This window comes from Acinonyx jubatus, chromosome D2 (assembly GCF_027475565.1).
Source record: "Acinonyx jubatus isolate Ajub_Pintada_27869175 chromosome D2, VMU_Ajub_asm_v1.0, whole genome shotgun sequence".
Lineage (NCBI taxonomy): Eukaryota > Metazoa > Chordata > Mammalia > Carnivora > Felidae > Acinonyx > Acinonyx jubatus.
In genome coordinates this window covers 76183904-76205692 of record NC_069393.1, presented here as the reverse complement: position 1 = coordinate 76205692, position 21789 = coordinate 76183904, and the positions used below count along the sequence as shown (strand labels likewise).

General features: G+C 47.5%; 1 protein-coding gene and 1 pseudogene across 20 annotated transcripts in view; one reads left to right on the top strand and one right to left on the bottom strand.

Annotated features, from left to right (window-relative positions):
* The window catches only part of TACC2 (transforming acidic coiled-coil containing protein 2), a 210728-nt gene that overhangs the window by 178957 nt on the left and 9982 nt on the right, over positions 1–21789 (bottom strand). For 13 of the 20 annotated variants that reach the window (XM_053207328.1, XM_027063276.2, XM_027063278.2 and 10 more), the window contains 2 exons: positions 16420–16497; positions 9490–9549 (listed from right to left, as the gene is read on the bottom strand). The exons of 1 other annotated variant lie outside the window; for it this stretch is intronic. In XM_053207328.1, the coding sequence (XP_053063303.1) occupies positions 9490–9549; positions 16420–16452 (93 nt within the window). In that variant the 5' untranslated portion in view covers positions 16453–16497. Of the gene's footprint in view, positions 1–9489; positions 9550–16419; positions 16498–18494; positions 18652–18684; positions 19879–21789 lie in introns of those variants that run through there. 6 more of the 20 variants (XM_053207323.1, XM_053207326.1, XM_053207317.1 and 3 more) reach the window with 5 other exon arrangements.
* Positions 8377–8551, top strand: LOC113600407 (uncharacterized; annotated as a pseudogene).

Here is a 21789-nt window from a genome sequence, read left to right as displayed (position 1 = left end):
GTGCCAGCGCTGTTGATGGGAATGTCACATTGCACTTTCCAAAGTGCGTCGACATCCATCAGATTCTTACAGAATCCCTGCAAGCTAACCAGGAAGGGAAACCATTTCCCATTTCTCAGACGGCAAACAGATTGTTCAATGGCTTGGCCAGGTCTTCTTCCTTGAAGTCCGATGCCCTTTCCACAATAGCAGTAACACCCAACGCCAGCACAGCCCTTTTTTTCTGCTGTAACAGTAACAGCAAACTTATTACTACAAACACTTTCCGTGTGCCAAGTTCCGCTCTTCTACGTGCTTTACCTATTCCAACTCATTCAATCCTCACAACCCTATTTTCCAGATAAGAACACCAAGCACAGAGAGGTTCAGCCACTTGCACCGGGTCACACAGCTTGAAAGTGATGGAGCCAGGACTCAGCCCCAGCCTCTGCTCTCGAACCCTACCTTATGTTGCCTCACCAGACACGGAAGCAGTTGCCTCTGATCCCTGCCAACTTCCTGCCACGCGCCAAGCAACTAAAACAACCAGACATTTATGAATAAGGTGGTCTGTACCAGCCTCGATTCATTGCCCAGAATAGCACCTGGCCCAGAGAGGCACCTCATAAATATTTGTTGAGTGTACGAAAAATAGACGATTCCCGTCTCGTCTGGCAGGCCCTTCTGCAAGACCGGGGGAGGCACACTCCGCCCTTGGAGCTCACTCGTCTGCCACATTTCCTTCAGCGTCTTTGAGCCCCGCTTCCAGTGCCCCCCACCCCCACCCGCCACCCACGCCAAGTCCTGCGGCTTACGGGACTACACGGGCTGTGCGGGGTCAACGGGCGTCACTGCAGAACGGCACACATGTCTAAAGTTTCCCTCCCACTTCCAAACGGCAGGCTGGATGGAAAAACTGGCGGTCCTCCGCATGACAAACTGCCTCGTCAAGCTGCGTCTTCAAATCTCTCCTTTGCTGCCACTGCTCGAGTAAACAAACAGCCTTTCTTTGGCCCCAGAATGCTCCAGAGCCCCGGGTCTATTTTAAAGCAATCTCCAAGCGGGCACAGCAACTTTCCAGTTCTAAAAACGACGCTTTATCGAGAGCTCAAGTGTCTTATGATTAAAAAAAAAAAAAAAACAGCAAAACAAAAAATCCCCTGACCTTACCTCTTAAATGTTCTCCCTTCTGGCTTTACTGGTCATGCCAACAAGGAGGCTTCATTAAGCCAGTTAGATCATGACCAGAGTGTCTTGCCAACTCGCCCCCGCTTTGAGCAAGCTTCTTGGGAGCAGCGTGACTGCAGGTGAATGCTGGGAAGTAGACCAAAGGTCATCCCCATGGCACTAGGAATCGGATTTCAGAAACAATGGCCAGGCTGCCAAATATGGAGGAACACGGTTCTGTGCGGGCCGGCCGCTGCCCATCTGCCCCGTCGAGGGAAGGCGGATGCTCAGGCCGCTTCTGCTGGGTCACCCCAAACGTTTTCTTCACCTCAGGGCAAAAACACAAGATAGAAGTGGCTCCCCCACCCTGGCAGCCGAGGTCACCCGGGCCTCCGGCCTCGCCTGGCAGGCACTTGGTCAGGCCGAGAGCGGGGAGGCCCCAGGAGTGGCCTTTTAGGCCTCCCCAGGTGGAATGTCTTTCAACATGAGAGGGCAGCAAACACGAACAAGCTTGGGGGTCTGAGAGGGCTGGCTTTGAAGCCCCACTCTTCCCTCAAAAGATGGGCTAAACGAGGGTCGTGTTTGCATTTTGATGCTTCTCCTTGGTGTCCGGAAGGGTCGAATCTAGGTTCTAGGTGGACACGAAGATCAAAACCCATGATATGGTGCGAGATGTTAATTTTAGCGGAAGCTGGGGGAGGAGTCGGTGCGAATTCTGTGCTATCTTTGCAACTTTTCTGCGGACCTGAAAATTTCCCACATAAAAGGTTTAATTAGGAACAAACAAAAAACGACGCGGTCCCTATCCTCACAGCGAATGAATGGGAGATGCACACTCCGTGAACAATGTTTGTCTTCCTTTCCCCAAAAGCAACTGGGTCAAAATGCTAAGAGTCACCAATGAAACAAAACAAAACAGAAACACAAAAAGAACCTAGGAGCCTCCAAGATGCCCGAGTTGACATGTTACGGGACATCTTTAGTCTGTAGAGAAAGAAAACCTTTGAGATGTCAAAAACATTGCCCAATATTGATGTCTTGTGTGGGTTTAATACTTCACGAGCGATGTAATTTAAAGAAGCCTAGACTGTTTTAGAAAACCCAAATCGTTGCACTTCTTGGAGGCTGTTGCTCTATCTATAAAATGGGGGCCACGAACCTGGGCTGCCTGCCCCAGTGGTTGATGGCAGAACCTTGTGGATATGACAGAGGGCTGCACAAATGGAGGGGAGGCTCTGCATTCAAAGAGTGGGGTATGTCAGAATAGCCTATCGAGTCCTGTAACATTTACTCAACTGAACTTCAAATGTAGGCAGAAACCCTGTTTCGCCCCTCTAGGATTCCTCCATTTGCTCATTTTCGAGGGAGAGCAGCATGAAGCCGGGCTCCAGAGTAAGGTGGTTACCGGTGGTTAAAAGCCAAGCTTTACCGTTTATTTGGCTGTAAGCCTTTGGGCTCTATGCCTCTGGGACCATATCTAGAAAATGGGGGACATAATTACAGGGTTTTCAAGGTTAAATAGCATAATACATGAGAAGCACTTAACATAAGGCTAGACCATGGAAGATACTCCTATATGCTAGTTATTACCATTACAAAGAAGAAACTGACTCAACCCTCATTAACTAAGAGCCCCAGGGGCTATCACAGCGTGGAGCTAAAGCAGTTAATCCGATTCTTCAGAAGATGCATCTGGCCCAAACCCAGAGCCACCGCTCCAGTGAGAATTAGCACCAAGCCTAACGGATCCCTGGGAGAAGAGACAGTGGCAGCAGACAAGTCACACTGAAGAAGCAATCCACTGTTACGAGCTTGAGTTCATCCTGGTTCACTGTCCCTTCCTTCAATTTCTTTCTCATTAAGTGCAGCGAAATCGTCCCAAATACCCACCTGCTGCCGGTAGACTATTAGAAGACGCGGCTCCTTCTAGGGCTAGTTTAATGCTGTCCGGGTGTTGGGCTCCTTGGGTCCCGCAGGAAAGAGAGAAACTCCCTCCCCAAGTAAAACCGGAGCCCCAAGCATTTGTCGCTTCAAACAATACGTGCGCATACGTGTGGGTCCTTTATCTATTAAGCAGAATAATCATCACGTGGTGCCTGAGCCACAGCTAACCTCAGCCTGCAGAGACATGCTCAGTCACGTTGGTGGGTGGTCCCAGACCCCGGGGTCAGCTCACGTAGCACGGGGTCCCCTGTCCTCCTGGTCCTCTGCTTCTTGGATGTGGGGGAATTCCAGAACGCGCCTTCAGGAACAACCTTCAGGCCCAGGCTGCCTCTTGGACGCTGAGCCACGAACTAGAGGGGGCTGGGGGCCGCGACCTGCTCTGTGCCCTCTGAATCCTGTTTGTTTCCTGCTCCTCCCTCAGCTCTGAGCTCAAACAGCAGCTCCCCCGGGAGGCCTTCCCTGAACCCAGGGTCAGGTCAGGCGGCTCTGCACCTGTCTTCTTGCTTCATGGCATTGATCTCAGCTTCTATAGTTGAAAATCGTTTTTCTCTGAGACTCAAACTACAGAAACATCCAGAGGGTGACATTGCTTTAAAAGGGTTTTTTAGGGGCGCCTGGGAGGCTCAGTCAGTTAAGTGTCTGACTCTTGGTTTCGGCTCAGGTCATGGTCTCGTGGTTCGTGAGTTTGAGCCCCGCACTGGGCTCTGTGCTTATGGTGCAGAGCCTGCTTGGGATTCTCTCTGTCCTTCTCTCTCTGCCCCCCCCCCCCCCATCTCTGTCTCTCTCTCGCAAAAGAAAGAGTTTTTTAAATGATCATATATTTTTAAGCGAGGCCATTACAATAATAGAATTGTGTGTTCTTCTCTCCCCCCTCACAGTGTCAGAGCCATTAATGGCTATCATGACGAGCCCAAGAAGAATCCAGAAAGTGGTAATGCAGGTGGGTTGAATGCTGCCCTTCTGCTCTGGAATCCACATGCCCGGAGCTCAGAGGTCTTCTGTGGGGCTTCCCAAAGTGAACACTTGAGTACAGAACGCTGAATGACTATGCTGGTCACCTTTCACAGCGACTTATTTCACCATCAATCCCCCCATGCAGGTCCTGATGCAGGAAACCCCAGCAAGGCTACTCTTGTCACAATGCCATCTCCACCTCTGTCCCAAAGAGGGACACGCAGACTAGGACCCGGGCACTCCCAGGGACAGCGCAGGCTCCGCTTGGCTCGGTGTTAGACATTCTGCCGACCTCTGGCCGGATCGTGCCTTCCGCCCCATGTGAGTCATCCTCCATAGCTGTGGTTCTGTGTGTGGTTTCTCTTCATTCCCAACCAACACGTCTGCAGGAGAGAGAGGCCCGGGGTCTGGGTGTGGGTCACAGCCGTGCATGTTAGGGACCGGGCTGCTCTGTGCTCCCTGAGATCACCCTGCCTGCCCCAAGGCTTCAGTGAGTCAGTCACGGGAGGGAGGGAGCAGGAGTGACAACTAGGACCCAGGAGGCAGCAGCGGGCAGCCACCAGGGGCCGGCCTGGAGCTGAGAGGCCTTAGCTCATTCAATAAAGGGGTAGAATCAGTCCAGCCTGTTTGTGTGAACTTTGCCCACCAATGGCTTCTCCTCTCTTGGGACCACAGGGGGAAAAAAAAAATCCAGGCCATATTCCTAAATTTCAGAGTTTAAGCAGAGTTTGTGTGAATCAAAGAGGAAATAACTGACTGGTCAGCGGGATCCAGATACAGGACCACGGTGATGCTATTAAACTTGACTTCTTGAGTTAAGATTAAAAGGTCACCAACCAATTCAACGATCAGTTGCTGCCAAAAAATTTCAAAAGCAAAAATCATTAAGCTAATTTGCTGGCTCACTGCCAAGAGACTATGACGAGAGGTCCTTTCATGCTTCACATCCCTGCTTCTCTCCGTGACCGCGTGAAGGTCCGGTCCCCCCAAGCACCTGCCATCCCCCAGCTCCTGGGATCTTCAGTCTTTAAACCTTCATACAATGCTCTCCACTAGCTACTGTCCCAATACTCTGATCCCTTTCCTAGAAAAATTTATTGCATTGTGGATACCCCTCTCTCTACTCCCTCTTCCTTATCTTCAGTTTCCGCTTCAGCCCTCTCCCCCGCAAACCGCATCCCTGTCATTCCACTGGGAGTGCTTACCAAGGATCTTGAGGGCAACATGAGGTTTCCCTCGCATCTATGGACCCCACATCGCCAAGTCATTGGGCAGGTGTCTGCCTTGATTTCTCAGGAGTATCTGATGGCCTCCCAGGTCCCTCATTATCCTATGTCTTTGGCTACAACTCCTTCACAGACTCCTCCGTTTCCCCTTGGGCTCACATCTAAATATTAAAGGACATCTCAGGGATTAGTCCTGAGTCCCTTTCCCAGTGGCCTCCTAACTACTGTTTCTCCTCCATTTCCACCCTCTGCCCCTTAAAGACCATTCTCCACATAACAATCACAAAGCTCTTTTTTAAAACTTCAAATCAGGGGCGCCTGGGTGGGTCAGTCAGTGAAACATCTGACTCTTGGTTTCAGCTCAGGTCATGATCTCATGGTTCCGTGCTGTCAGCGTGGAGCCTGCTCGGGATTCTCTCTCCCCCTCTCTCTGCCCCTCCCCCCACTCATGTGCTTGCTCTCTCTCTCTCTCTCAAAATAAACAAATAAGTAAATGAATAAATAAGTATTTAAGAAACAATCTCAAACCACGTCCTGCGACTCCTCTGTTGAAATCTGGTGGTAAATGTGCAAGATTTACCCTCAGCCACCTCCCTGGTCTCACATCCCGCCATCATCTCACCCACTCTCCTCCAGCCACACTGGCCTTCTTTGCTCATCTCGAAATACCACAAGCTCATCCCTCCCAGACATGTCACCGTTGCTCTTCCCTTTTCCAGAACGTTCCTTTTCCAGAATTTTATGTGGCTGCCTCCTTCCCGGCACATCAGGTCTCTGCAGAGAGGGCTCCTCTGGCCACTTATCAAAAAGAGCCTCTAACCACAATGAGACACCCCTCCCCGCCCCCCCCCCCCCAGGATGGCCATTACAAAAGCAAAAACCAAAGAGAATAACAAGAGGTGGCAAGGCTGTGGGGAAATTCGAACCCATGTGCACTGTTGATGGGAATGTAAAATGGTGCAGCCATCGTGGAAAAACTTGGCGGTTTTCAAAGAATTAAACATAGCATTAACATATGATCCAGCCATTCAACTTTTGGATATATATTCCAAATCATTGAGAGCATGGAATCCCACACATTTGTACGCCCACGTTTATAGCAGCAGCATCCAAGCGTCCATCAACAGACGTATGGATAAATAAAATGTAGAATATGTATAACGGAATCCTATTCGGCCCTAAAGAGAAAAGCTGCAACATGATGAACTTAGAAGGCATTATGTTTCAGTGAAATAAATCCGTCATTAAAGGACAGATGATTCCACTTATATGATTCCACTTATATGAGGTACCGAGTGTAGTCAAGTTGATAGAGACAGAGAGTAAGATGGTGGTTGCCAAGGGCTGGGAGTGGGGAGGGCAATGTGGATTCTTGTTTAATGGACACAGAATTTCGGTTTGGGAAGATGAAAACTTTCTGGACACGGATGGCGGGGATGCTTGCCCAGCAATGTGATGTGCTTAATACCACTGAACTGTCCACCGTCCACTTAAACATGGTTGGGTTGGATGGGGCACTTGGGTGGCTCAGTCGGTTGAGCGGCCGACTTCAGCTCAGGTCAAGATCTCCCAGTTCGTGGGTTCGAGCCCCGCGTCGGTCTCCGTGCTGACCGCTCAGAGCCTGGAGCCTGCTTCGGATTCTGGGTCTCCCTCTCTCTCTGCTCCTCCCCCACTTGTACTCTGTCTCTCAAAAATGAATAAACGTTAAAAAAAATTTAAAAAAAATAGCGCCTGATTCCAGTTACCCCTGGAACATTTATTATGAGTGTATTTGCCTGCTGGCTCATTGTCTGTTTTTCCCTGTGGAAGGGGAAGCCGTGCCAGAGTCCATTATGGCTGAACTATTCACTGCTGATCGCAAGTGCTAGAATAGTGCCTGGGAAACAATAGGCACTTGATAAGGTCTTTTTAAAAAACATTGTATTTTGTTTACTTGTTGGTTTGTCTGTTTGCTCACTTGCTTCTTTTCTTTCTTTTTTTTTTTTTTTAATTTTTTAATGTTCATTTATCTTTGAGAGGGAGAGACGGAGCGTGAGCAGGGGAGGGGCAGAGAGAGAGGGAGACCCAGAATCCGAAGCAGGCTCTAGGCTCTGAGCTGTCAGCACGGAGCCCGACTGGGGCTCAAACTCATGAACTGTGAGATGGGGCTCGAACTCATGAACCTGAGCCCAAGTCGGATGCTTAACTGACTGAGCTACCCAGGCGCCCCCCACTTGCTTATTTTCGAACTCCCAGCTGGATGTCAGTCCCAGGAGGCAGGGACATGGTTTGTCCAATGCACAGCACTTACACCAGTACCAGCCACCCAGCAGAGGCTTCAAAATTGTCCCGTGAGTGAATGAAAAATCATGTCCACATCAGGGAGCCTGTCCGTGGGATCCTGAGCTTGGTAGCAAGGTGCTGTGGAAAGTCCCGAGCTGGACGGAAGAACCCAGTGCAAAAACTCTGACCTGCCATTCTCTGTGATGCTCGGGAGACCGGGGTTCTAATCCCTGCTCTGCACTCACCCCGATGACCCACAATGATTAACCTTGGAGCCTGCTCCTTTGTCCATAAAGCAAGAGTGAGCAGCCTGGTCTGCCCACCTCATGGGATTTTGATGAGAACCTGGTGAAATCGCATGTGGGCAAGGCTCCACCGTGCTCTACGCACATGACCGCATTATGTCACAACCTCAGACACTGAAACTGCTATAGAAACATAAAGATGAATTGAAATTAAGATGGACACACTAGGGCTCCAGCAAGGCTTGACTTTAAACTCAACAAATCTTCCCCTTTCTCATTCTTGAAGCCCCCCCCCCACCCCCACCCATCTCCTTCACTTGTTTTTGTGTAGAATCCTTTGCTCCAGGAACTCAGTATCCATATTGGCATCTGGCGACCTCAGTGTATGCTCAGTAACGAGACTCTGGTGGCCGGTGCCACCTCAAGGACGTGGCCAACGGGACAGGCAGCACATACCACGTTCCTATCGAAACTGCCCAGATCCTCTATTTTCCTACAAACCCCCTCAGTCCTTTATTCCAGGCGGGTCTGCAGTCTTGAAGGCATTAGCCTGCCACAGCCTCTTTCACCTGGCACAGTAATAAAAACTCTCGTTTCCCATCGCTTCTCGGCCTTTTGGCTGAGATCAAGTGTAGTATCTGTTCTTATCAGTTTAAAACTCTCGTTCCTTTTTATCCCCAAACTCTGTCTTCATGTTATATTTTGGCTCTGGAGCACAGAGGTCGGTTTGCGACAACGACATCCCTGTTTGATGGGACATCCAGCCACCCTCCTCGAGGGTGCAGCTGCTGTTTCCTTAAAGCCAGGAACCTGTCCCCTAGGAGCCTAACCCTCTTCCCTAGGTGTGATGGGCTTTCAGAGCAGGTGGCATTTTATTGCTTCACACTAACCACGCCCACAAGCACACACCAACCTTGCCTGACATTCTCACCAGGAAAAATCTCCTTGAAATGGATGCAGGGCCCCGAACTTGCCCTCTTCCCCAGCAGGTGTCAAACACTTCAGCCCGAGCTTAAATTCTGAGACTCAGCCAGCTGCACAATGACGCTGACAATGGACTCAGAATGCAATCTGTTTTTTGTTTTTTGTTTTTTGTTTTTTGTTTTTTTACGACACATCAGTTTTGCCCACTGGTGGTGTAGACGGGACCCCCACTCCATAAAAGCCGCACTCCAGGACAAGGGAACGCAAAGCCGATGAGTGTGGAAGGTTAGTGTTGGCTCCCAGCATCTGCGTTACGTGGAAAGCATAAGCCTCCTTCAGCATCTCACAGCATAGCGCATCAAAATGTCATCTTAAAAAATCTAAACCCATATTGCCGGGGCACCCGGGTGGCTCAATCGGTTAAGCGTCCAATTTCAGCTCAGGTCATGATCTCGAGGTTTGTGGGTTCGAGCCCCGCATCAGGCTCTGTGCTGACGGCCGGAGCCTGCTTCCGATTCTGTGTCTTCCTCTCTCTCTGCCTCTGCCCCCGCTCATTCTCTCTCTCTCTCTCTGTCTCTTTCTAAAATCAATAAACATTAGAAAAAATTTAAGCATGTATTGCAGATTCTACTGTTTTACAACTCATTTGAGGTAGATGAAAGGAAGCAATGGGAGGAGGAGCAGCAAACCTAAAAGTGTAAGGGAACGTGCCACACGCAAAGGCTGCAAACATCTAGGTGTTAGGAAGGGGGCTGAGATGCAGACCACGCACAGCACACTTCGGGTACCTGCGCAGGCTCGGGGTTTGGAGGCCACAGGATGACGTTATGCAAGCCGGAGTTCTCTTGCTGGAAGCAAAGGAGTCCCGCCATTAGGATGGGCCGCAGGGAACAAGATCCCGCACACTACCACAGGGACAGTCTTGGCTGGTCTCTACTCCCAGGTCTGACCTGCTGGCTGTACTCCCGCCCTGCCCGTGGCTACCAGGGGACATTTGTCCCAGAGGGAAAGGCACCTGCAACCGGAGGGTATAGCGAGCAGGCAAGGGTTGGGACTGGGCAGGCCTGTTCTCCTCCTTTGCCCCAGTGACGTGGCTGATCCTCAATGCCAGGACTTTAATCTGTGAACCGGACCTTCCTTCAGACCTGGGTCTGAAAGGTCACTTGTAAGCAGAATGCTGGGACCCCCAAGTGTCTCTTCACAGAGAAAGAGCCTCTGGGAGAGGCCGGGGGCCCTGGGTGGGATGGGAGGAGGGAAGGGTGGAGGCAGAGAAACTAGCTTGGAGCTGTCTGGACTGATCCAGGTGTGAGGTAAGAGGGTGTGATGGTGGGGGTGGAGAGGGAAAACTAAAACTACATCTTGGACACGTGGCACCTCTTTGTCTTTTGAGGAAGTGCTCTAAGTGGCATTGATGGAGACGTCATCAACCGGGGCTCACCTTTCCCCTGCAGGGGTGGGTGCATGACTCAGGCGGGCTAATCAGAGTGTCCACATCCAGTGGCACATGGATTGATCCCAGACAGAGCACATGACCCCATCAGGGCCAGTCCTTAGACGGTGCTAATCAGAGGCTGGATCGCCAACAAGAAGAAGCCTGGATGCCTAGAGTAGCCGGTGGCATGTTTTGTTTTGTTTTGTTTTGTTGTTTCAGCAGGCCGAGGGGACATCCCTAAGCACTCCGGCATCACGGAGGAAAGCAGAGCAAGATCCAGAGACAGGAGATCTCCAGCATCTTCTTTTGAACCTCTGGACTCAGTGACTGCTGCAGCTAGACTCTCTCTGGACTTCCTAATCCTACGAGCCAAACAATCCTTCTCGGCCTATAGTCGTTGGAGACAGGTTTCTGTCTCTCGCAACCAAAAACAGTCCTCATTAAACAGAAATTTAAAAGGTTAAATGGCCAGGCCATTGATTTATTAATTATTAATCATAGAGTGATTTATGAAATGTGGACAAGGGGGGTGAGTGGAGTCAGAGGTGATCCCCAGATTTCTGTCTTGGATGGTAGGGTAGATCGTGGTACCCAGGAGGGGGGATTCAGAAGGAGAAGATGATTGGGGTGGGGGAGCTTAATTCAGGTTTGAGGAACAGGAAGTGACCATGGATCATTCAGGTACAGACACCCAGGAGACAGTGGAAAGATAAGTCTGGAACACCAGCCCCACGGGGGAGCCCTGATTCCTGTAGCCAAATATACTTGTGCTTTCTTTCCACTTGTTTCTCTGTGGAAGGCAAACCTTGTTCTGACCCTGGAAGCCTGAAGGCAACTCCATCATGTCCCACTGGGTCATGTGGGGCTGAGGTTGGAGATGTGAACCAGAAGGGAACTGAGGAGGGAGAACAGGGTTTGGGGCTGGCAGGGGGTGAGAAGGTCTGAAACACTGAAATATATATATTCATCGCTTGCAAGGATATAATGAGATGGACCCCGCCCCCCCCAACCCCATAGCCTGATGAGAAACATATAAATTGGCATCACCTTTCTGGAAAGTATTTTGAATATAGCTATAGATAGATCTAGATCTAGAGCAAGAGTTTTGAAATCACGCTTTATTTGACCTAGAAATTCCATTTCTATGGGTCTATGCCCAGTAAACCAGGCTTCAATTCTAAACAGTGTGGTTTAGTAAAGGTAATGAAAGAAAACTATAAGCCACTTTAATGTGCCTCTATTTGTGTAGAAATTCATCTCGGATTAGAGGAGTTCAGCCACTGCCCCAAGGAGTTCTCAAAGCGGTAAGACAAATATTCCTCTATTCTAGGTTTTCTCAACCTTGGCACCTTTGACATTTTGAGAAGAATAATTCTTCGTTGTGGGGGTTGTCCCCGTGCATTGAGAACATTTAGTGGCATCCCTGACCTCTACTCGCGCCTCCACTCTGGAGACGTGATACCAACCCTGCCTTCAGACATTGACAAATGTGCTGGGCGTTGGGGTGCCTGGGTGGATGCCTCAGTTGAGCATCTGACTCTTCATTTCGGCTCAGGTCATGATCTCGCAGTTTGTGGGATCAAGCCCCACATCAGGTTCTGCACTGGTAGTGCAGAGCCTGCTTGGGATTCTCTCTCTCCCTCTCTCTCTGCCCTTCCCCCAATTTCATGCCCATTTTTTCTCTCTCTCTCTCAAAAACAAACAAACAAACAAACATTTATAAATAAATAAGCATTTATAAATAAATAAATAAATAAAACGCAAGATAGAACATTTCTTTAAGTTAGAGACGACAAAGAGGTAGGACATGAGCCAACTCCAGCCACCAGGAGCATCCTTTTGACTCACAGAATGTTCAAAAATAATTTAAATTAGTTGCCAACACTTGAAAAATTGTAAAGTTTCTTTAAACAATCTCTTCTAGAAAGTAGAAGAGGAGAAAGCACTCCCCAACTCATTTTATGACATTAGCTTTAGCGTGATACCAAAACCAGTTAAAAAAGGAAAACTACCAAGCAATATTTAGCATGAATTTAGATACAAAAATCTTCAACAAAATGTTAGCAAATCAAGTCTAACAGTCTTTACAAATAATTATACACTACGACCAAGTAGGATTAATTCCGGTATCCAAGACTAGTTCAACATTTGAAAATTAACAGCGAAATCTAATATATCAACAGCCCAAAGAAGAAAGATCATATGGCTACATCAATTCATACAGAAAAAAAAGCATCTGAAAAAATCCAATACCTATTCATGATAAAAAAATCCTCAGCAAACTAGGAATAGAGGAGCATCTTCCTTAACTTGAGAAAGAGAATTTATAGCTTAGTCAGTATAGCATGCAATTCTTGCCCTCAACGTCATGAGTTCAAGCCCCACATTGGGCCTAGAGCTTACTCACAAGATAGATGGGTAGATAGATAGATAGAGTGTTTTTAAAAGAGAAAATTTATAAAAACCCGCAGCTAATATCTTACTTAACAGGGAAAGACTGAATGCTTTCCCCTCACAATTGGAAAGCAGGTGAGAATGTCCACTCAGACCATTTCCAATTAACATAGTATTGGAATTCCTAGCCACAGTAATAAGGCAAGAAAAATAAATAAAAAACATACAGAATTGAAAAAAAGAAATGCAACCCCTCCTTTTTGCAAATTGTCTACATAGAAAATCCCAAGGAATCTACAAAAAAACTTTTGGAAATAATAAGTGAATTCAGCAAAGTCACAGGATACAAAATCAACACACAAAAAATCAATACACTGACAATGAACGTGTGGAAACCAAAATGAAAATACTATTTATAATCACTGCAAATAAAATGAAATACTTAGGCATAAACTGAAAACATATACAGGATCTATATGCTGAAATTTATGAAATGATGATAAAGAAATCAATAGGACCTATATAAATAGAGAAGCACTGGGTGTGTTCACAGACTGGAAGATTCATCATATTAAAGATGTCAATTTCTCCAGTATATCTATAGGTTTAATATTATCCATATCAAAATCCTAGTAAGGTATTCTTAGACCTAGACAAGCTTATTCTAAAATATACATGGAAAGCTTTACTCCCTAGAATAGCTAAAACAAGTTTGAAAAATAGTAAAGGGGGATGGGACTTATTATACAGCAGCAGTAATCAAGACTGTGGTATCAGCAGAAGAGTAGACATGTAGATCAGTGGAATAGAAAAGAGAACCCAGAAATAGACCCACACAAATACAACCAACTGGTTTTCGACAAAGGTGCAAAAGCAGTTTAATGGACAAAGAATAGTATTTTCATCACATGGTAGGTACCGGAGAGATGGACATTCAATGGCGAAACAAAACAGGACAAAAACAGAAAATGAACTTCAACCTGAGTCTCAAGCCTTACGCAAAAATGGATGCAAAATGGATCACGGATTTGAATATAAAATGTAAAACTATAGCACTTTTGGAAAAGATAATATAATAGGAGAAAATTTTCAGGATGTAGGGGTAGAAAAAGAATTCTTAGACTTGGCACCAGAAGCACTAGAATTGGCAGAAAAGGAAAAGGAAAAACTGATCGATTGTACCTCATAAAAACTTTTGTTCTGTAAAAGAGCCTGTTGAGGTGATGAAAAGACAAGCCATGAATGGGAGAAAATATTGCCAAATCACAATCTGACAAAGATTAGTATCTAGGCTACACCAAGACTCAACACTCAATAGTTTCTTAAAACTCCAACTAGAAAATGGGTAGAAGACATGAACACCTATCTCACCAAAGAGAACCCATGGACAGCAACAAGCTCATGAAAGACGGTCAGCATGGCCGATCATCAGGGAAAGGCAAGTTCAAACCATAGTGACATTAGTGACATATCACAACACATATCAGAACGGTGTCAGCTAACAGTGACAACACCAAATGATGGCCAGGCTGCAGAAAAACTAGATCACTCATACATTACTCATTGCTGGTGGGAATGTAAAATGGTGCAGAGATTCTATCTAACTGGCTGTTCTTTATAAAACGAAACATGCGGGGTGGCTCAGTCCGTTAAGGGTCCAACTTTGGCTCAGGTCATGATCTCACAGTTTGTGAGTTCAAGTCCTGCTTGGGGCTCTGCGCTGACAGCTTGGAGCCTGGAGCCTGCTTTAGATTCTGTGTCTCCCTCACTCTCTGCCCCTCCCCCCACTCGCACTCTGTCTCTCTCTCAAAATGTAAATAAATAAATATTAATTTAAAAAAAAATGGGGCACCTGGGTGGCTGAGTTGTTGAAGCATATGACTCTTGGTTTCTGCTCAGGTCATGATCTCAAGGCTTTGCTGGTTCAAGCCCCACATTAGGCTCTGTGCTGGCAGTGCAGAGCCTGCTTCGGATTCTCTCTCTCCCTCTCTCTCTGCCTCTCCCCCACTTGCGTTGTCTCTGTCTCTCTCAGAAATAAATAAATAAACTTAAAACAAAAACAAAAAACTAATCATACAACCACACATGACCCAGCCATTGTGCTCTTGGGCAATTGTATCAGAGAAATGAAAATTTATGTTCACACACACACACACAAAACCTATATGCAAATGTTCCTGAGAGCTCTATTTGTAATCACCCCAAACTGGAAACAACAGCAAATGTTTCTATACCGTGGAGCACCACTCAGCCAGCAAAAGGAGTGAACAACTAACACAATAGCCTGGATGAATCTCAAGGAAGCCATGTTGAGTGAAAAAAGCCAATTCCAAATGGTCCCGTATCGTGTGGTTCCATTTATATAACATTCTCAGAAAGCCAGACACAGACAGAGAGAACAAATTAGGAGTCACCAGGGATTAGGAGAAGGGAACAGGAGGGCGGTGGGTGTGGATCTAAGGAAAATGAAAGGAATCCTTCAGGCGGGGGGAATGCTCTGTATCTTGACTGCATCAATGTCAGTCTGCACGTGCGCTGATGTTTTGCAAGATGTTACCCTGGGGGGGACTAGGTGAAGGGTGCAGGGATCTCTCTGTACGACGTCTTGCAATAGCATGCTATTGTTTACCATATCTACCATTATCTCAAAAGAAAAACTTTGATTAAAAATATTTTGCGATTTCATAGAAAAACACGCGTTTTTTACTTCTGTTGAAGAAGTTGCAAGGTCTTGGAACACTGGGCCTGCCATGGCAGCCATCAGCTGGAGGTGATGGTGGTGCCCCCTCCAGACAACAGGACAGGATCCCTCCTGTTTGCCACAGCACCTCCTTCTCTCTACTGTCTCCTAACCTGCCATTTACTACAATTACTGTTTCTGGTCTGCTCCTAAAGACTGGAGTTTGCTGCCTTTGCCCTCGATGATTCCCGTGTTCCTCCTTGGGAAAAGAAGATTGCAGGGAGGAAAAAAGCAGAGAGAAAACAGATTGCTTTGCGCTGGCTTTCAGATCCCGTTACCTCGTTCGGAAGGCTCACCACCATCGATCCAAAATTCCCACTGTGCGCGAGATGGATAGCAAAGTGTCCCCCTGGTTTTGTTCACCAGGACACTGAATTGAATCTCTCAAACTTAAAATGGATAGCTGTAAAATTTGAACATACTTCAACAACGCCAGCCTTATGCACGATTGAGCACTTAAGACTCATTCCTCAAAAGTGAAAACCGGACCTAAAGTGGAAATGACAGTTCGCGTTTAATCTGCTCAACAGTGATAGAGTTTAAGATCGCTTTTTGAGGGCCACAACTATTTTGGGGAGGAGTGTGGATAAGGTTTTATTTCATCCTCCTGTGATGCATCCACACAAGGGAACAGATGGGTGGGCATAATCCAGAAAAAAATATGCCAAACTCTTATTATGTCAATGTTAAAAGCAAGAAATTAACCGTTAAAGTAGTTTTTTACAGTTTATAAAATCGGGGCTAGCTTGAATGAAACAATTCTGAAAATGGGAATAAGAAATACTTATGCAGATACATGTGCCATATGGATCCAGGTATAATCTGTGTTTTTTAAATGTTTATTTATTTATTTTGAGAATGAGAGAGAGAGAGAGAGCGGGGAAGGGGCAGAGAGAGAGGGAGAGAGAGAATCCCAAGCAGACTGTCAGCGGAAAGCCCGACGCGGGGCTCGATCCCACGAACCCTGAGATCATGACCTGAGCCAAAATCAAGAGTCGGATGCTTAACCGACCGAGCCACTCACATGCCCCAATCTGTGTTTTAGCTTGCTCCTTCCTGGATGGAGAGGAGATGCTCAGGGGGAAAAAAAAACCTAGTCAAGGTCAATCAAGCGATCCGGGTAGGTTGAGGGGGAAGCTCCCTGACACCCACCTGGTTTTCCGAGGTGCTGTTCTCATTGCCCATGGTGATTCAGGGTGCCAGCGACCCTCTGGATTTTACCAGAAGCAACTGGAAGAAATAAAAGGGTATACACATCCATAAAATTGAACAAGACCTCAGGCTTTTTTGGTCTGCCCATCAACTCAGACTCAAAAGCCAGGTGATGGGAAATGTTGATCTCTGCAGCCACATCATGGAAACTTGCCTTTGAAGGGTTTTCTTTTGTTATACGCCACCCAGACTTCTTTCCCCTGTCCGGGCTGCTGTTCTCACTCCCCACCCCAGGGGCTGGCAGACAGCTCAGAAAAATAAGTTTGTTTCTGAGTCTCCGACTTAACGTCAATGTACACGCAGAGGTGTATCTACAAATGAAGTGACAGAAGGGGCCCAGTTGCCAAGGAGAGCTTGAGAAGTGTCACTGTCGAGGTGTTTTCTGTTTCTAATTGTGCTCACTCTGGAAATCCAGAGTATGGTGGTTCCCCCATCAGGTGACCGCAGAGCCCGGTGTCGAACATTAGGAGGCGTGAAATCCACTTTGTTCGATAACGTATGGTTTTTATTTATTTATTTATTTTCCAGTGTTTATTTATTTTTTGGGGGGGGGAGGGCAGAGAGAGAGGTGGACTTGGGATCCAAAGCGGGCTCTGCTCTGACAGCAGACAGCCAGTGCGGGGCTCGGTCTCACGAACTGTGAGATCCGGACCCAAGAGGAAGTTGGACACTTACTAGACTGAGCCACCCAGGCGCCCCAATAACACGTGGTTTCTATATTTTTGGCTCAAAGCACTTGTTTCCTCAAATCGGCTTTGCTTCTGCACATATTTTTACGATGGCAGAATGGTTTTCTTGGGGAGGAGAACGGGTAGCAGGGCCCAGACAAGGAATAAATAATTATGTAAAGCGGCCGGCCACGGGGAGGACTCTAGACCCATTCCGTCGGGCTCACTTAGCAACACTGTTCATCCCTGTCTTCCTGAGGATGCTTCCCATACACAGCGAAGCCCAGGTCAGCGCCGACATCGGCTGAGTTCCAGGAGACCCCCTAACATCAGCAGGACGGAGACTCTTACCTTCCTTTTTCTAGATGGAGAAACTAAGTCACAGAAAGCTTATAAAACGTATCAAACTTTCAGAACTGGAACCTTAGAGATTACCAGTCTATTCCATGGGGGGCGGGTACTGAAATGGGAGAAGGCAAGGGGACTTGCCAAAGACCCAGCTGGGACAAGTCAAAGCTGGTAATAGAACTCAGTCTCCTGCCTTCGAATTCAAGATTCCTTCCACAGCAGTGTGGTATCATTAGTATTTGCTCAGAAAACCTCAGTGATTGACTTACAAATAAAATTTGTCCGTTGATCTGCTCATCCATTCAACCAACACTGACCGGGTAGCTACCATACGCTGTGCGTACTGAACCGTCATTGGAAAATCAAATTGAAGTATTTTGAGCAGCACAAATAAAATACCCCCCAAACTGAGAAAATTGTGAGTGATGTCACTGTAGTGATCAATTCTCTCACTCCTAACCCTTGAGCCAAAAGGATACAAGTCCTTAACCCTTTCTTGACCTTCACTGTTTATAAGATGGGCCAAAAATAAAATGCTCACTCACAGAATGTAAAAATCGTCATGTGCTTCAAATTGATCGCTTCAGGGTGTTTTGGATGTTCATTTGGAAAATGATGACGCTTCATTAGCAAATACCATTGAATGCTACAATCATTACGCCCTTATCTATCACCGTCACATCCTCGTGCCGACCAGTTTAACCCAGACACAGTCGGAATGTCATACGGTCCAATGTCATATTAGTTTGTGAAACTCATTCGGAGGATTCAGTTGAATAATTGTATGACAGATCAGAGCGCTTGAACTAGCTTTTTACACAGGTAAACAGACTAAAGACAATGGCACAACTACTTCTGGCCCAGTGCGAATTTCAAAGCCACAGAGCGAAGGCTTGGCCGTTTCTGGAACTGTCTCCTCCGTGAGCTGCAGAACTGCCAGCCCCCCGGGCTCCCCCAGGACCGGAAAGGAAGGCAGGTACAGCTTTGCCGGCTACTTACATTCGGGGAGGGTCTGTGCGACTTGGGAGACTGCGGGCCCACGGAAAGTCTGCTGTTCAGCAATCGGACTTTCTCCTCCTCCATTCAGAAGCAGGTGAGGCCCAAGCCGAGGCATCCGCCCACCTTCACGCAGTTGGACAAACAACCCGTCTCCACCCCGACACTGACACAAACCAGCTGCGCCTCATACCTGAGTGGCGGCTGTGCGGAGCCTCTGTGATCACACAAACGTGGAATCAGCGTTTCTGGGCCCATCGCGGCCACGGCCTTTCACGTAGAGGATTTTCCCCGTGATTACATTAGCTGGGCTCCTTTCAGAGAAGGCTTATCCAGACTAAAACTGGGCCCGTGGCCGGATTGGCTGCACCTAAGCGATCAGAACTGCCTTGCCCGGCAAGCAGGGAGCCACGGATCACTCGCTCGCCCTTTACGCAATGGAGCAGGGACAAACCTTTCGTTGGAGAAAGGAGTAAAATGCTCAAAGGGCTTCCTGTTTGTACCTGGAAATTTTCCATCCTAAATAATGTGGAAACACAGAGAAAACTTGTGGAAAACGATGACGCCAGCAGTCTGGCACCTGTTTATAGTGTGTGGCGTGGAGAATGTACTTACTGAGGCGTGGCTTGAGTTTCAACAAACGAAGTCATAAAAGGCCGCCGGCTTGGCCGGATCCCTGATAGGCAGACCTGCCCATCGGGGCGGAGGAGGCCCCCGGGCCCCTGGGTGGGACCAAGGGGCAGCCGCCCAGGGACCCTTTTGCCCAGCAGCCTCCCAGCTCCCAGGATTGGCCAGTTATGACCAGGCAGCCATTCTTTTGTATGAATGCAGCCGGTTTTGGTTTTGTTTTTTCTCGCCCGGAAGCCTTTCCTTCTGCAGAAGCCCCTTATCCCTGCCACAGGTGCGACCCCTCCCGGGAGACAAGTTGGCATTTCCTCAAAGGCTTCCCTGGGACCAGGTGTCTTATTAAGCTCGGAAGGGTGTCGGGAGCTTCCCAGAGGGGAAAGTCGCATGTGGAGGGGATCTCTGTGCCCCCACTTCTGGTTCGAACAGAGCAGAAGTGTGTCTGTTTCAACAAACGAATGGATACTCAAATTGTGGTACACCCATTCATCGGAATATTAATCAGCCATAAAAAGGAACGAAGTTCTGACTCAGGTAACCACTCGGATGAACCTCAGAAATTTACTAAGTGAAAAAAGTCAGACACAAAAGGTCCCACGTTGTGTGATCCCACTGATATGAAAAGTCTAGAACAGCGAAGTCCAGAGGGACAGAAACCAGACTGATGGTTCGCAAGGGCTGGGGGAAGGGTGAGTAACTCCTTGATGGGTTCAGGGTTTGATTTTGTTGTGATGAAAATATTTTGGAACCAGATAGTGGTGGTGGTTGCACAGCATTGTGAATGTGTTAAATACAACAGTTCACTTGAAAATGGTTCGTTTTACCTTGTATACATTTCAGCTCACGTTTTAAAAGCGTAGGTCTTTCACAGCTTGGGGTTCCGCATGAACTATTGTTTGAAAAAAGCGTTCCACCTGGAGGGAGGCGGCACTTGAAAACTGTCACTTTTACGTTGACAAACACCAGGTTTCTGTCCAATTAAGGATCGGTATGATGAGAAACAAGAATGTTTGCCTTCTTCTTCCTCATCCCCACTCAAATCACAGGAGAATTTTTCTAGGGAGGAAAATCTTTTTAAGTGAGATGCCTTGGAGGAACCAATTAGAAAGGAAGAGAAGTCTCTTCAACAGGGGGGCAAACGCAGTGAAAGAGAAGGGGAAGATTGGGGGCACACTGCTGAGGAGAGGGGAGGAGGAGGGAGAGAGGATGGCCGACCAAAATAGCCGAGTCACTGAACCCGAGTTGAAGGTGGGGAATGTTCAGTATTCAATTTTCACTCGTGTACATTCAGCAGTGCAAATTGCTGAACCATCCATGAACCATGAACCATGCTTCCATGAACCATCACCTCTGTCAACTCTGGGGCTTCATGGGTGGCTGCTGATATCACTATTGCTGCCACCATTGGTCCCTGGGCCACCGCCATCATGACTGCTGGATCCTGGGCACAATCACTGATGCCCGTCCCACCACCACTTGCCCTGGCCGCCTCTGAGCTCCCGGGGCCGCCACCGTCAGTGGGAAAGAGAACAAATCAATACACCAACACTTCAGCTTCTGCCCCAGAAGCTGGTGCTCTTATAATGTCTTATAAGTATCTCTTATAATAAATTGCCCAGGCACAGAGGACGTGTTGAGATGTCAGGCACTATGGAATCCCGACTGTCCACATTCCTTAGCTGTGACTACCTCTCCCCAAGGCAGTACTCTAATGGGACCTCAATATCAGTCTCCTTGCCTTACCACTGTCTACATGGGTCCATGGCTGACCAGCTTCCCTCTTTGTGCTTGTCTTCTTCCAACCCGGACACTAAGCAACCAACCAGATTTCCATTTCTTGCCATGCATGGCTAAACACAGGTGTGTGCACGTTCACTCATCAATCTCCAGGATAACCTCCCTTTGGAGGCAGGGGGTTGGGATTATGGACCAGACCTTGCCGACAGACTGTTGCACTGTGAATACTAGCTTCACCACTCACTTGATGTATAAACGCTAGTGAGTTAGTTAACTTCTATAACCTCAGTTTTGTCATCTCTAAAATGGGACTCCTAACAATACCTACCTCACATGGCTGTGATGAGTTAATTTCAGCAAAGCTCTTAGACTAGATTAAGCATGAAACTGCTGCCTATTACATTATTATTGGCAGTGGGTTTCTTTGGAGTCCCAGTAGGCAAATCCCTCAGTGGCACAAGGTTTGTATTGCCTTCTTCTTATCCCTTCAATAAAAATCAATAGATTTTTTTTCAATAGAAAAATGTTTTCAGTAGAAATCGGGACATCTGCAATAAAAGCTCAGCTGAACTGACTTGTGCACTAGAAGAAACAAATGGTGGCAAATAATGTTCATTTATTTTTGAGAGAGAGAGAGACAGATCGTGAGTGGGGGAGGGGCAGAGAGAGAGGGAGACACAGAATCAGAAGCAGGCTCCAGGCTCCGAGCCATCAGCCCAGAGCCCGACGCGGGGCTCGAACCCACAGACCACAGGATCATGACCTGAGCTGAAGTCAGACACTTAAACTGACTGAGCCACCCAGGCGCCCCTAAAATTCATTTTTAAAAGAAATTGTTTTTCAGCTGGCATATTGGTGTCCCATCATCACAGCCACAAAAGACCCCGAACACGATGGGACAGTCTTTGAGTCATTCGTTCGTTTCTTCATGCATTCT